At 35.5% G+C, this 13,144-nt stretch overlaps 1 protein-coding gene across 5 annotated transcripts in view; it reads left to right on the top strand.

The window, feature by feature from the left end:
* Nucleotides 1–3: 3 nt before the first annotated feature.
* The window catches only part of TPR (translocated promoter region, nuclear basket protein), a 43,255-nt gene continuing 30,114 nt past the window's right edge, over nt 4–13,144 (top strand). For all 5 annotated transcript variants that reach the window (XM_084291202.1, XM_084291201.1, XM_084291200.1 and 2 more), the window contains exons 1-17: nt 4–162; nt 1,518–1,622; nt 1,974–2,047; nt 3,444–3,540; nt 3,971–4,074; nt 4,733–4,897; nt 5,646–5,738; nt 5,858–5,938; nt 7,317–7,404; nt 7,897–8,037; nt 8,956–9,047; nt 9,833–10,030; nt 10,591–10,698; nt 11,181–11,407; nt 12,063–12,226; nt 12,654–12,793; nt 12,875–13,023. In XM_084291202.1, coding sequence (XP_084147328.1) covers nt 12–162; nt 1,518–1,622; nt 1,974–2,047; nt 3,444–3,540; nt 3,971–4,074; nt 4,733–4,897; nt 5,646–5,738; nt 5,858–5,938; nt 7,317–7,404; nt 7,897–8,037; nt 8,956–9,047; nt 9,833–10,030; nt 10,591–10,698; nt 11,181–11,407; nt 12,063–12,226; nt 12,654–12,793; nt 12,875–13,023 — 2,177 coding nt within the window. In that variant the 5' untranslated portion in view covers nt 4–11. The remainder of the gene's footprint in view (nt 163–1,517; nt 1,623–1,973; nt 2,048–3,443; nt 3,541–3,970; nt 4,075–4,732; nt 4,898–5,645; nt 5,739–5,857; nt 5,939–7,316; nt 7,405–7,896; nt 8,038–8,955; nt 9,048–9,832; nt 10,031–10,590; nt 10,699–11,180; nt 11,408–12,062; nt 12,227–12,653; nt 12,794–12,874; nt 13,024–13,144) is intronic.

Genomic DNA, 13,144 nt, shown 5'->3' with positions numbered 1-13,144 from the left:
GCGGCGCCAAGATGGCGGCTGTGCTGCAGCAGGTCCTGGAGCGGGCCGAGCTCGCCAAGCTGCCCAAGGCGGTGCAGGGCAAGCTGGAGCGCTTCCTGGCCGACCAGCAGAGCGAGATCGACGGGCTTCGGGCTAGGCACGAGCGCTTCAAGGTGGACAGCGGTAAGCGCGGGGCGAGGGGCAGCAGGGGCTGGGCCGGGAGCGTCGCGGCCCCCTGACGGGAGGAGCGGGACCGGAGGGGTCGCTCGTCGTGGGGCGGCGAGGGGAGCGTGGTGCTGCTCCCTCGAGGTCTCCTATAGGGTCAGAACCTCTCCAAAATGGGCGCATGGAGCGTTTTGCGCTAGATTTGCAGAGGCAGTGCTTCGCTTCGGTTAGCTCCTCGTGGAGGAGCAGTACGTGGAGGAGCAGTACTGATTTGTTCTCTCGACTCCCCAAGTTTCTCTTTTAAATTTCACGCCGGAGACTGCGACCTTTCCGGGTAAAGTGCTCCTAATCCAAACAAAGTCTTTGTGTTGGTTTGGAGATTACATGGTCATGGAGAAACTGATGGCTGTGGAGAGCTAGAGTAAAGTGGAAGGAGGGTAGATGAGTGTAAGCCCTGGACATGGCTGACAAAATAAGTTAGTTTACTTACTAGGCATAAACATTCTATTTTTCCTTCAACCTTTCTATCTGTTTCACGATAAAAGCCTAGCTACAGTAAGTGATTAAAATGTACGGTACGTATACTGCAAGTATACTTGACATATGTCAAGTTAAGGTAAATCACAAGTTTTAGCGCGTTAGTCTCTTTTGTGTGCTGGTTGTTCTCAGGTAGCTGGAAGGCAGCATTACTTGGAATTTTAAAATGTGGTAGGAAGTATAAAATAAGTTAAAAAAAAAAAAAAAATCCCTCAGTACTTCCCTACAAGTCCACTGTGCCTGATTAATTAACTCTGATTTAACAAAGCATTTAACAGTTAAACTCTGCGACAGAGTGTTTCAGGTGATGAATCAAAGTTCAGATCTTTTTTTTCTAGTGCTACGAGAAACGCAGCATAGAGCACAAGAGTTGTTTTTTTAAGAACTGTTAAACGTTTTCCAAGTTAAATCTCAACACCTAGACTTATGTGGCTTTCATTGTATATGCGTAGAGGTAGCCTGTTTTCTCACATCTAAAGACATAAGAATCTTTATGTTGACTCAACTGAGCCCACTACGTGATTGTGTTAATATAACTCTCTAGCTACATAAAAATTTTGAAGAAGTATAAAAATTAATCAAAACTGTTATTTTGTGGATCATTTCTGGAAACATATATTTCCATATTAAAAATGCATTAAACGGTGTTAAGTATATGTAAAAGATTATCTTTTAGCTTCAAAAAGACGTTTTTATTCAAATTATATCTTAGTATTCTATATTGTATTGACAAATAATGCTTTTGTCTAAAGTCTGTAAGTATGGATCCTCGATAAATATAAGAAAGAAGAATAACAGCTTTGAATCAGAATTGAGGTAATATTGTTATTTTTCAGAACAACAGTACTTTGAAGTAGAAAAGCGACTGGCTCAAAGTCAGGAGAGGCTTGTAACTGAAACACAAGAATGTCAAACTCTCCGTGAGGAGGTTAAAAAGCTTCGTGAGTATAACCATGCATTCTTAAGACTGGATGGGATTTTAATTCTTTAGTCCAATGTTATGTTGAAATGCATTAAGTTTTAAATAGGAGTTGAATATTCAACCATCAAATGCAATTATTACTTCTGCAAACAGGGAGGTTTTATGCTTATGTATGTCTTTTAATGGAATTTTCTGTTTTAACGGGGAAAAAATTGTAATAGTAATATGGTGGCTTACATATTTCTCTTCACAATAAACGCCTCTGCCCCCAGGCACTATTTGAGGCTGCCACAATACTGTCTAGTCCACTCAATCCACTTACTGGATTTTTATTACAGACACCTCACTACTGTGTGCTCTTACCCAACAGATGAGCAGTTGAAGTCACTGAACGAGAAAAACAGAGAGCTTGAAGATGCTCAGGATCGTAATGCATCCATCCAGGTACTGGAAGAACTAGGCAGTAAGACTTCAGTTTATCTGATGCCAGTGAAGAACACAATTAAATTTCAAGCTGAGCTGTGTCGATATCAGCACAACTTTGTATTGATACACACGTCCAGATGGACATGTGTACAGGAAAATTGCACGTGCTTCTTATGTTGGTTTATTTGAGTATAAGTTTGTGTTCTAGCAAATGAAATTACAGGTGAACATATGTCAAAGCAGATGCTCTTAATTCATTTTGAATAGATTAGTTTCATCCCATCTGAAACCTGTTCCAAAGTGACTTTAAGATGAACCTCAAAAATCAGACAAAAACTTCATGTTACGGTTAATCTACTGCTGAGCTGCAAATTAAAGTGGAGACCTGTTTTTCTTCCATTCTTTCCCCTATCCTGGTACAGTTTTCATTGCATTACGCTCAGAAGTTATGGGGTTACAGAGTGAGTCACTTTGGATGACTGATCCAGCAGAACACTAGTTTCAGAGAAGGAAAGAAAAACGTTATCATTATATTGATTCTTCCACAATGAGAAGGCGGATGTGATTGTTTTGCCAGAGGGCCTTACATGGGTCTGCCTGAAGTGGTTTGTATTGCCACCTTAGAAAACAAAGGCAATGCTATGGCCTGTAAAAAATCCAAGACTGTTGACTTTGTTTTTTTTAATTTGTTTTTTCACTTGTGTTCATTCCTCGGTTACTCAGTTATCTTTTATTTAACCAAATAAAACAGTTTCAATGAACACCATATCTAAAAATACTGTATTTCAAAGCATGTTATAATTAGATGTAGTTTTGAACAGTTCTTGTTGTTTGATTTGTATTCTTTCTAGGCCTTCAGTTCATTTTATCTGCTGTATGTACAAAATTTTTCATTTTAGTCTTCGTTCAAATACAGCTAGAACCCGGAGGAGTCTTATGGAAGTCCAGACCTTAATGTCAGTTAAAATGCAAAGGCATGGAGACTACCTGTTCAGTATGTTGGTCTTGAAAGTTGTGTTATAATTCTTCCTGCTTTGCTGTCTGATCTTTGATATTTTGCATTTAAGCACAAAAGGCCAGTTGGACATTAGTATCAGAATGATTTATGGGGGGGAAAAAGAACTGAAACCTGTTGTCTCTTAGGTTCTAGAAGAGTAGGTACATTAACTTGAAATTGTTTGACTTCTTCCCAACATGATGGAAACAACGGACTTCAGCCATAGTTTCATACTCTTTAGTTTAGACTGTTTTGATTGTCCACTGTAGAAGCTTCTTATCCCAGTTTTCAGTCTCTGGAGTTGGGTGGGATAGCATTTAGCAAGCTTCCCTGTTATGGTAAGTGTAAATACTGTCTGAACTGTCTTAAATGCAATCTGCTTTCTCTTTCTTTATTTTTTTTATTTTTTTTTTCCAGAACCAATTAAGTAGAGAAAAAGAAGAACTGGAAGCTGAAAAGAGAGATTTGGTTCGAACAAGCGAAAGACGATCTCAGGAAGTTGAACATTTAAATGGTATAACCAAGAATATATTAATGAATTGGTTCATATGATTATGCTAAGTAGAACACTTCCCTGAATGACTGGACCACTATGGAATATCCAGTTTATATAGGCAGCTCCAAATAATGGATTATCAGGAAGCTATTTAGAGAAAAGGAAGCAAGCAAGGCAGGAATTTTTATGCCAGCTGCACAAAACTACAGTAGTTTGATAACTGATGTTTGGTTTTCCAGATATAAAATCATACGTTGTGTAATGAGATATTGTATATTTTATGATTTATATATTGTTATATATATGTTATTTATACATTATTTATATATATATATATATGTTGTTTGTTCTCATTCTCTACAATTCATTTAAACTTGGTCAGTAATGAAAACTGAGTTCTACAATTACGTTTTGATTTTAACAATGGTTTCATTTCTCCTTCCCCCAGAGGATGTTAAACGCTTAAATGAAAAACTAACAGAAGCAAACACAGAAAAGGTGAAACTTCAGCTAAAACTGGATGAACTTCAAACATCAGATATTACTGTGAAGGTGAGTAGTTCCTACGTGTGTAGTACCTGTTAATGTCGTAGTGTTACCAGTAAGTAGTTGTTTATATGTGATGTAACCATTTTGTTGTTATTGACTTTGAAAATAGGTCAAGCCTACTCCTGTTACTTAAGATAAATGACTTTATTTTAAAATTGATTGTTGGGCCTGGAAGTGAGAAGTATACTCATGGAAGACAAGCAGGAGAGGGGAACATTGAGTTAGGCAAGCTTATCCAAGCCTAATCAGTGGCAACAGTGGCTGCTTCTGCCAGCTAGGAGGAAGGGCTCTGCAAAGGCAGGTAGAAGGGAGAAAAATGATTATTTGTGAACGTTTCTCTGTGGACAGAAGTAACTCCATAAAGAATTGAAAGGGTGAAAGGAGAAGAGAGGAGAAATACTTTGATACCTTAATTTATTTCATTGAACTAGATATTACCCTAGTTAATGTTCCCAACTGACATAACTATTGAGGAAACTAACTTATGTGTCAGGAAGTTCTTAGTCTGAGATTGGTAACTCAGTATTGCCAGTGTATTACCTTTAATTTGGTGTTATTTACCAAATTAATATGCATCATTTTTACACTGATCGTAGTACTTGGTTAGCTACTTTATTTTCTAGGGAACCAGTACAATTACAATGTGTGATTTTCTTTTTAGTACCGTGAGAAAAGGTTGGAGCAAGAAAAAGAACTGCTACAGAGTCAAAACACCTGGCTGAACACAGAGTTGAAAGCCAAAACAGATGAACTCCTACATACTGCCAGAGAGAAAGGCAATGAAATCTTGGAGCTCAGATGTAATCTGGAGAACAAGAAGGAAGAGGTAATGTAATTTCTGAGTGTTTTTGCCATTTATTTTTTTAAAGTTTTATTTCCTGTTTACCCAAATTTAACAAAAATAAGTAATAGCTGTATAAAATGTATAAAATAGCTGTATAAAATATAGGAAAAAATAATGTGTTTTATGCAATTAGTAAGGAATTCTTTCTTTTAACTTGAGAATTGTAAGGAATACGAATGGTTATGACTGTCAAATTTTTAACGGTAAGCTAGAAACTTTGTAATCGCTGATAACAAAAGGATAAAACGATACAATGCAATTAAAATGTACAGGAATATAATTCTTAATTGGGAAAGGGGCAGAAGAATCTGATTTAACTTCCTTTTGGAGGTGAGTTGCTGATATTTTTGTTTTCCTGAATCAAAATATGTGTTAGAATCAGTGGCTGTATTTTGCAAATATTCAACTTTAGTGAGCTTCTGTTTAGGTACCTAAACAGTTGTTTTAACCAGGTCAGTTGGTCAGGCTTTCTGTAGTGCTTACCTGCATTGAGGATCATGCGGCTATTTGGATATACATAATATGAGCAATTTGAGGATTCTCACTATTTCATTTAGCTGAATGTGTTGGAGCCAAGACTGTTTTATACTTATAAACAAACAAAGGTGCCAAAAAGAGCATAAAAGTTTACATTTTCTATCAATGGGATAGGTATTTTCGAAACTAATTACTAATTTGTCTAAAATAAAGACAAATTTATACATAGTATCCTCATTTACTGTTGCAACAGGTTTCCAGAATGGAGGAACAGGTTAACAGTTTAAAACAGTCAAATGAAAATCTTCAGAAACATGTGGAAGACCTTTTGAATAAACTGAAGGAGGTAAGGTAACTTGAAGTACGTGTGTAACAGCATTACAGTTGATTCTATAAAATAAAAAAAAAGTGTGAAATAGAAATGATTGAATGCTCCCTTGCCCTGTCTCTTCTTTCACTTACTAGGCAAAAGAACAACAAGCTAGTATGGAGGAAAGATTCCACAATGAACTGAATGCCCACATAAAATTATCTAATTTGTATAAGGTAAGTTTAATGATTCAGCAATGAGAGTATTACTTGTGGCTGATCTTAGGCTTAAGTGTAGTGCAAGCCAATTTTTGTGAGTTTTCTGCTTGTTTCTTTTTTTTCCCTTCTGCAAAGTAGAGGATGTGAGGAAGACTGCCTCCATTACAAAACATTGTAAAACATCCTGTCTTAGGCAACATGTTTGCATCATTTTGTAGTTTAAACAAACCTGGTTAAAATAGTAACTTTATGCTGACTGTTTTAGTGCTTCATATTTGTATCAGTAGCTATATTTTATGATGTATTAGGAGTTAAATGTTACATAAAAGATGAGTGGAAGCAATCTTTTATATTTTCTAGAAGTTTACTTCTGTAAACTCTGCAAGTGTTAGAGATTCAGCTGAGAATGCTGAATGTCATGCATTGTGTCTAGCAGTATCTAAGCAAGTAATTTTTGATTGTTTTGTCGGCTCAGAGTGAAAAATATTCTATAGTATGTTGAATAAGACAAAGATAGGTAAAGAGGCCAACTGAATGGTCATTAGTTCGCATGTCAGGTTCACATTAGTTCGCATGTCAGGCTAATTAGTTCTGTTTCCAGAGTTGTAATGCATAAATACCCACCTAAAATTAAGTGCAATAGAATGCTTGAATTCTGCATTAATATTGTGTCTGACCAGATGTTAGCTGATGACCCTTCAGTTAACAGTCAATAGCTAATTTACCCATGCATCACCATTTATCTTTTCGTTTGGTAGTGGTGGTTGTTTTTTACTGCTTTCTTTAAATTACAGAAGCGCTGGGTTGAAGGGGCTTGAATATTTGCCTTCTACTTAACATAAGGTTCGCCGTATGTTTGGAATCGCTGACTTTATACTAAAGGTGTCCGGATTTAGTGTCCTCACATGAGGGCCTACTCTGAGACTTTTCTCAACTTTATTTCAGTTATTTCCAATGGATTTGCAGAACTGCTGAAGTATTGTGAAGTCATGCACTCATGAGATCTTTAATTGGTAGCAAAGAAACATAGACTGTTTATATAAGATTTTTGAAAAATTAAAATTTTTAAGAATGATCAAAATCAAACACTGAAAATATCTTCAAACTGTTCCTGCTCTTCAATAAAGAAAAACCTAGTGCCACCTGTGAAGCAGCTAAGGGGCATAGAAACATACATATTAGTTGGTTTTGTCCTATTGTATCAGTGTCTGACACTTCTTGCTCTCAAGACAGTTTGCATCAAGTTAATTCCAGTGGAAACACTTATCTAGTTCAGCTGAATCTCTTAGTATTTTACTCAAAAATCTGTATGTTTATAATCTTTGGTCAGTTCAAGCTTTCTTCTATAGTTGCTCTTACTATGTAATAAAAGCTTAAATAGAATGCTTTTATTTAGAGTGCTGCTGATGACTCAGAGGCAAAGAGCAATGAACTGACAGGAGCAGTAGAAGAGCTGCACAAGCTTCTGAAGGAAGCAGGTGAAGGTAAGCTGTGAGTCAGAAATGGCAAATGGGAGGAACAGAACTTTTCTCCTTCATAAGTAAGGTGATGTATTGAAAGATAGATATTGAGCATTTCTGAAGGGATAATCTCTAGGATTCGGGGATAGAAAGATCAAATTTTGTAACAGAAATTTTACCATTTTACTATGTTTGAATTTACTTGAAGGCATTTATGGGCAGGGGGATCTTCAAACATACCTGGAATTTTACTTTGGATTTTTAGGAGAGAGAAGCATATCTCTTCATTTTACTTTCTTAGTTTTTTAGCTTTAGATTCCATTGATAAATGGGCAGTTATTATTTTTATCCCACTTGAATGCAAAGGGGATAGGCAGCAGTTCTAACTTCTGTCATACTACTGAGTTTTCTTCTCAGCGTGATCTGAAGATTATATAAAAGTCAAAGTGGAGTTTAAGGTTCATATGCCAACTTTTGTCTTAAGAAGAAAAAATAAAAATTGCTTGTTAATTTTAGCTAATAAAGCAACCCAAGAGCATTTGGCTGAGTTGGAAGAGTCAAAAGCTGTAGTGGAAAAAGAACTGGGAGAGAAGATCAGTAAGCTGGAGAAGGAGCTAGAGAATGCTAACGATCTTCTATCCACAACGAAACGTAAAGGTAACATTAAGAGCTAAAATACATGAAGCCTCAGGCATGTTATCCTTACCAGTCTACCATGAAATTACTATGCTTTTATATTCATTATAGATATATTAGATATATATTATAAAGTATAAATATACATATTTTTCCCCCAGTAGAGAAATGCATTTCTGTCAAAATGTTTTCTTAAGTTCTTTTGTTAATCTGACATACCTTTTCAAAGAAAATGGAAAAGAAAATATTTTCCTTAAGGCTGAATCATCCTGCTTGTAATGGTTTTCTGCAGAGTGGAGCGGGGATGGTAAACTATTCTTATTTTCCTCTTTATAAACAAACACCAGACATGCTGGTCTTTAAATTTGTTTACCATTAAATCTTGCTCAGTATTAACTGCTCTAGTTGTAAAGAATAGTCTGTTTGTTGAATGTTTGTAATATTGAAGGTAGTTATGTGCAAGAGAGAATAGAGCAGAAAGGAACACAGAGGCATTAAGTAAATTTTCTGTCTTCTTATGTTAATGTAGTGAAAGTCAACAAGCGCTCTGCCACTCTAAACCTTCTGCAGTTTGCCAAGAAATATGATGTTAAGCTCTGCTTCAGCTATCTCAATTTATTTACCTTCTGGCACGATCTAAGTCTTAAGAGTCTAATAGTAAAAACTGTTCATCATTTCAAATTAAACTAGTGAAAGGGCTTGATAATAAATGAAAAGAATATTAAATATAATATCAATCACTTTTACATGCGTATGTATAATATAGAATGCAGAAAACTCTTGCACCAGTAACCTTAAGAAGTTAAAATACGATCATTTAACATACAGTAGTTAAGAAAGTGCAAAGGTGTATGAGGACACTTCTTATATCAATAAAGAATATTTAAGATGCAAATTACTGCAACTTTTTAATGGTAATTGGTGGGATTATTTATTCAGGAGCTATCTTGTCTGAGGAAGAACTGGCAGCTATGTCTCCCACTGCTGCAGCAGTAGCTAAAGTGGTCAAGCCTGGAATGAAATTAACAGAGGTAAGTGAGAAGTTCTTCAAGTTTCAGGGCCCTTGAATAGCCAACAGATGCACTAATAACAAAATTAAATAGACTTTCATGCACAGTCTAGGATTTGGTGTAATGCCTGAATGAAGCCAATGAAATCCTGTGTTTGAGGATTTTATTAGCTTTATTAGCTATGATTTTGGGATGTTTATGTGGCATAAATGACAGATTTTCCCTGGTATATCAAAATATTCACAGGGTTGTTTGTTTGTGTTTTGAGCACATCAACTTACTTTCTGTATGGATTTTTGACAGGAGCTTTTCTTCTATTTCCTTTTTTTTTTATGCATATTTGCATAATTTAGATTTGTTTTGCTGTGGTATTGGCTTATTCTTGCAGAAAAATGAACATATCCATGAATTATTTTCCTTCTGTTATCGCTCATTCTGTCCATCCATTAAATAATTTTCTGTTTTTGCTGCTTTTTTTATATTTCTTTTGTCTTAAACTTGCTTGAAATTTATCCCTGTTATGGGATATTATTCTTTTATTATATATAGTTGCATATCTTTTATTATAAATATTATTATTCCTTTATTATATACAGTTGTACTATAAATGTTTGTAGTTTTAAAATTAGTAGGGATAATTGCTTTGACATGGTATGACCCATAAGAACATTTTACTTGTCATACTCATTTCTTTGAAGAAATTAGTTTATTTCCATATAAAATTTGACTGCTCTAATGGTGTAATTACCAATGGTTCTTTGACACATCTGGACAGATGTCTTTAAAAAAAAAAAAATCTTTTGCAGCTGTACAATGCATATGTAGAAACTCAGGATCAGTTGCTTTTGGAAAAGCTGGAGAATAAGAGAATTAATAAATATTTGGATGAAATAGTGCAGGAGGTGGAAGCCAAAGCACCAATCTTAAAACGTCAGCGTGAAGAATTTGAGCGTTCCCAAAAAGCTGTTGCTAGTCTGTCTGCAAAGCTTGAACAAGCTATGAAGGTTAGTATAAAAGAAGGAGAAAAGGGCATGTAAAAATATTGAAAAAATTGATTAGTACTTCCTTAATCCTGCATATAATCCTTCCTTAATCCTATATGTATAAAATAGATCTTTTGGTCAGCTGTTGCTGTGGGGAAAATGTCCATTGAACTTTCTAGCTTGAGATTTATTTTCCTGAAACGCTGTATTTCACAGAAACAGCATTCTTCAGCGGTTATTACATTGAAGGCTTAAATGCAGTGACTTATCTCCAATCCTTTGTGAAAGTAGAATTCTTTATAAGCAAATATCAGTATTTGTCAAAAAATTAAAAAAACAAAACAAAATAAAAAAAAAAAAACACCTTGGTGCCCAGTTCCTACAGTTCCTATTAATTTTAATAAGCACACTAATAGAGCATAAAACATCATGGCTTTTGATTCCTAAGTAAGTAGAGTTTAACCTTTACAGTGCAACTCCAAAGCTTTACTTCTTCAAGTAACTCGCTTTAACTGAAGAGAGCTATTGACATATCTTTATGGAAAGAAATGGATGAATTGCTTTATATTTCTGAATTGCAGGAAATCCAGCGATTGCAGGATGTTGCTGATAAAGCCAATAAGCAGGCTTCTACACTTGAAAGAGAAAACCAGAGACTGGGAATACAAGTAAAAGACCTTTCACAGCAGGTAGAACAAATGTTGCTATGGCTTTAAAATGTACCCTTTACAGTTTTTTTATTAATATGATACTGTATTTATGAAGTCTTCTTGGAAGAGTTGTGTTTGAGAGCCCTAATGCTATTAAAAAAAAATCTCCTTGGGACAATGTATTTACGTTTCTGCTAAATTAGAATAAGTTTATGGATGGAAGGGATGCTGCTTTAGCATAGTACTGTTCAACATCTGGCTGGAAAACTAAAGTATAACTTGTTTTGTTTGTTTAATTGGAGTGTCCTGTGCTATTTTCAAAGAACAGAACACCAAGAATAGTTCCATTTCTGTTGCGGTTTTCTTTTGCCAAACTTTTCTATAATGCGGTTATCTTACAAGGATGTGTTGATAGTAATAGTTCATGTGTTGTAGAAAAATATAATTTCAAGCACTTTCTAATACTGTTTTTCAGAGCAAACTTCTAAAGCTGTGTCTTATGCTAGAATGTTCTCTTCCAGATTCGTGTCCTTTTAATGGAACTTGAAGAAGCTAGAGGCAATCATGTGATTCGTGATGAAGAAGTGAGCTCTGCTGATATTAGTAGCTCTTCTGAAGTAATATCTCAACATCTAGTGTCTTACAGAAATATTGAAGAACTTCAGCAGCAGAATCAGCGTCTCTTGGTGGCTCTTAGGGAGCTGGGAGAAGCTAGGGAAAAAGAAGAGCAAGAAACAACATCATCTAAGTAAATTATCTGTTCCTTCTAGTAAAGTGCTTATACTAAGTAGTAACGGGGATTTATTCACGTACATTTTGCTTCTTATTGTTACTTACTATGTGTATTCAAGTGCATGTATACTCATGAACAACTGTGTAATCCATAACAGCAATTAAGCAACATTGTCTTGGTTTTTAGATTAAAATTGCTTTATAGATTTATACCTTAGCCAAATAAAAAACTGATGAAAAGGAATGATAAATAATATTTCTTCCAAAAATTCTTCCTAAACGTTGTTTTTTCAATCCACAGATGCAAGAACACACACTGAAATGCTAGTCTTTTATAATAGAAGTGGATTTGTGTGAAAATCCTTGAAAAAAATTTGAAAATGTGTTGTTCAAGAAAAATATTAGTCATTGAAAAACTTAACTGAATATTCATTTCAGTGAATGTAGGTACACACAGAGCTGTTTTTCAAACAAGGAAGATTAAGTTTTCATTCTTGCTAGCTGAGAAAAATTTGAGTATATGCACACACATCTGTTTCACTAGCTGTAAAGCCCACAGATAATATAATTCTGTATTACAAGTTAGTAGGATGGGCAAAATATAAGGATTATGTGTAATCTTGGTAAACCTTGCTTTGTATACTACTAAAAATAACTGGTCTTGGTTTCAGAATTTCTGAGCTTCAGAGTCAGCTTGAGGAAGCTCTCAATGAGCTAGAAAAACTGCGTGAATCACGTCATCATCAGCTGCAGCTCGTTGAGTCTATAGTTCGTCAGCGTGACATGTTCCGCATATTGTTGGCACAGACCACAGGAGCTGTCATTCCTTTGCAAGGTAAGCTTCACGTTTCTGTACCACTCAAATGACAGTTTTAGTTCTATTTATTTTTTGTTATGAGCTTCCAGTGATGATGCTGAAATGTGACCAGTAACTTGTTAATCTGGTATTCAAGTTTTACTCGCTAGAAAACCCATGACTTTAGATTTCGGCACCTGATTCTGTTTGTGCAGTGTAATAACTTACCACACAACGACTGAGTTGTAGTGGTGACTACATATGTTATCTGGTAGCATGTTGTACTATAAAGAATGGACAACCAGTTGCTTTCTCAGTAGTGCCCAAGGCTTTTCTAGGAAACATGGTACTGTTGTTAGCCATGTTTAAATATGGTTATATGATGCTTTGACAAGCATTCATTCAATTGTTGCCTTTAAAAGCCCCTCCCATTTCTACCCTTTTTATTTTATTTTATTTTTTTTAGCATCAGGCATACTAACAGAGGAGATCTCTCTTACATCTACTCCAAAGCGCTCAAGCATACCTCAGGCCATGTCAACTCCTGCTCCAGTGTCGATGAGTGAGTCAGTGGAGACAGTGGAGGCTAAGGCTGCACTTAAGCAGGTATTATTTTCAGTAAACATGGTAGAAAACTATCATTGTTTTTACTTTTGTAAGCACTTCAACATCTGTTCTGTAATGTAGTTGCAGGAAGTTTTTGAGAACTATAAAAAAGAAAAAGCAGAGAATGACAAGCTGCTGAATGAACAAAATGAAAAGCTTCAGGAACAGGTCACAGAATTAAGGTCACAAAATGCAAAGATATCTACACAGCTGGAATTTGCATCCAAACGGTAAATCAGTTATTTAATTGCAGTACCATATGTGTGTGTTCTTTGTCAGTAGAGTCACGTTGACTCCTTGATGTAGGTTGCTCTGGGAGAGTTGTCAATTTCTGTTAAGAACACAAAATCA

The sequence above is a fragment of the Netta rufina genome, assembly GCF_964035555.1.
Source record: "Netta rufina genome assembly, chromosome: 8".
NCBI lineage: Eukaryota > Metazoa > Chordata > Aves > Anseriformes > Anatidae > Netta > Netta rufina.
This window is presented reverse-complemented; position numbering and strand designations above follow the sequence as displayed.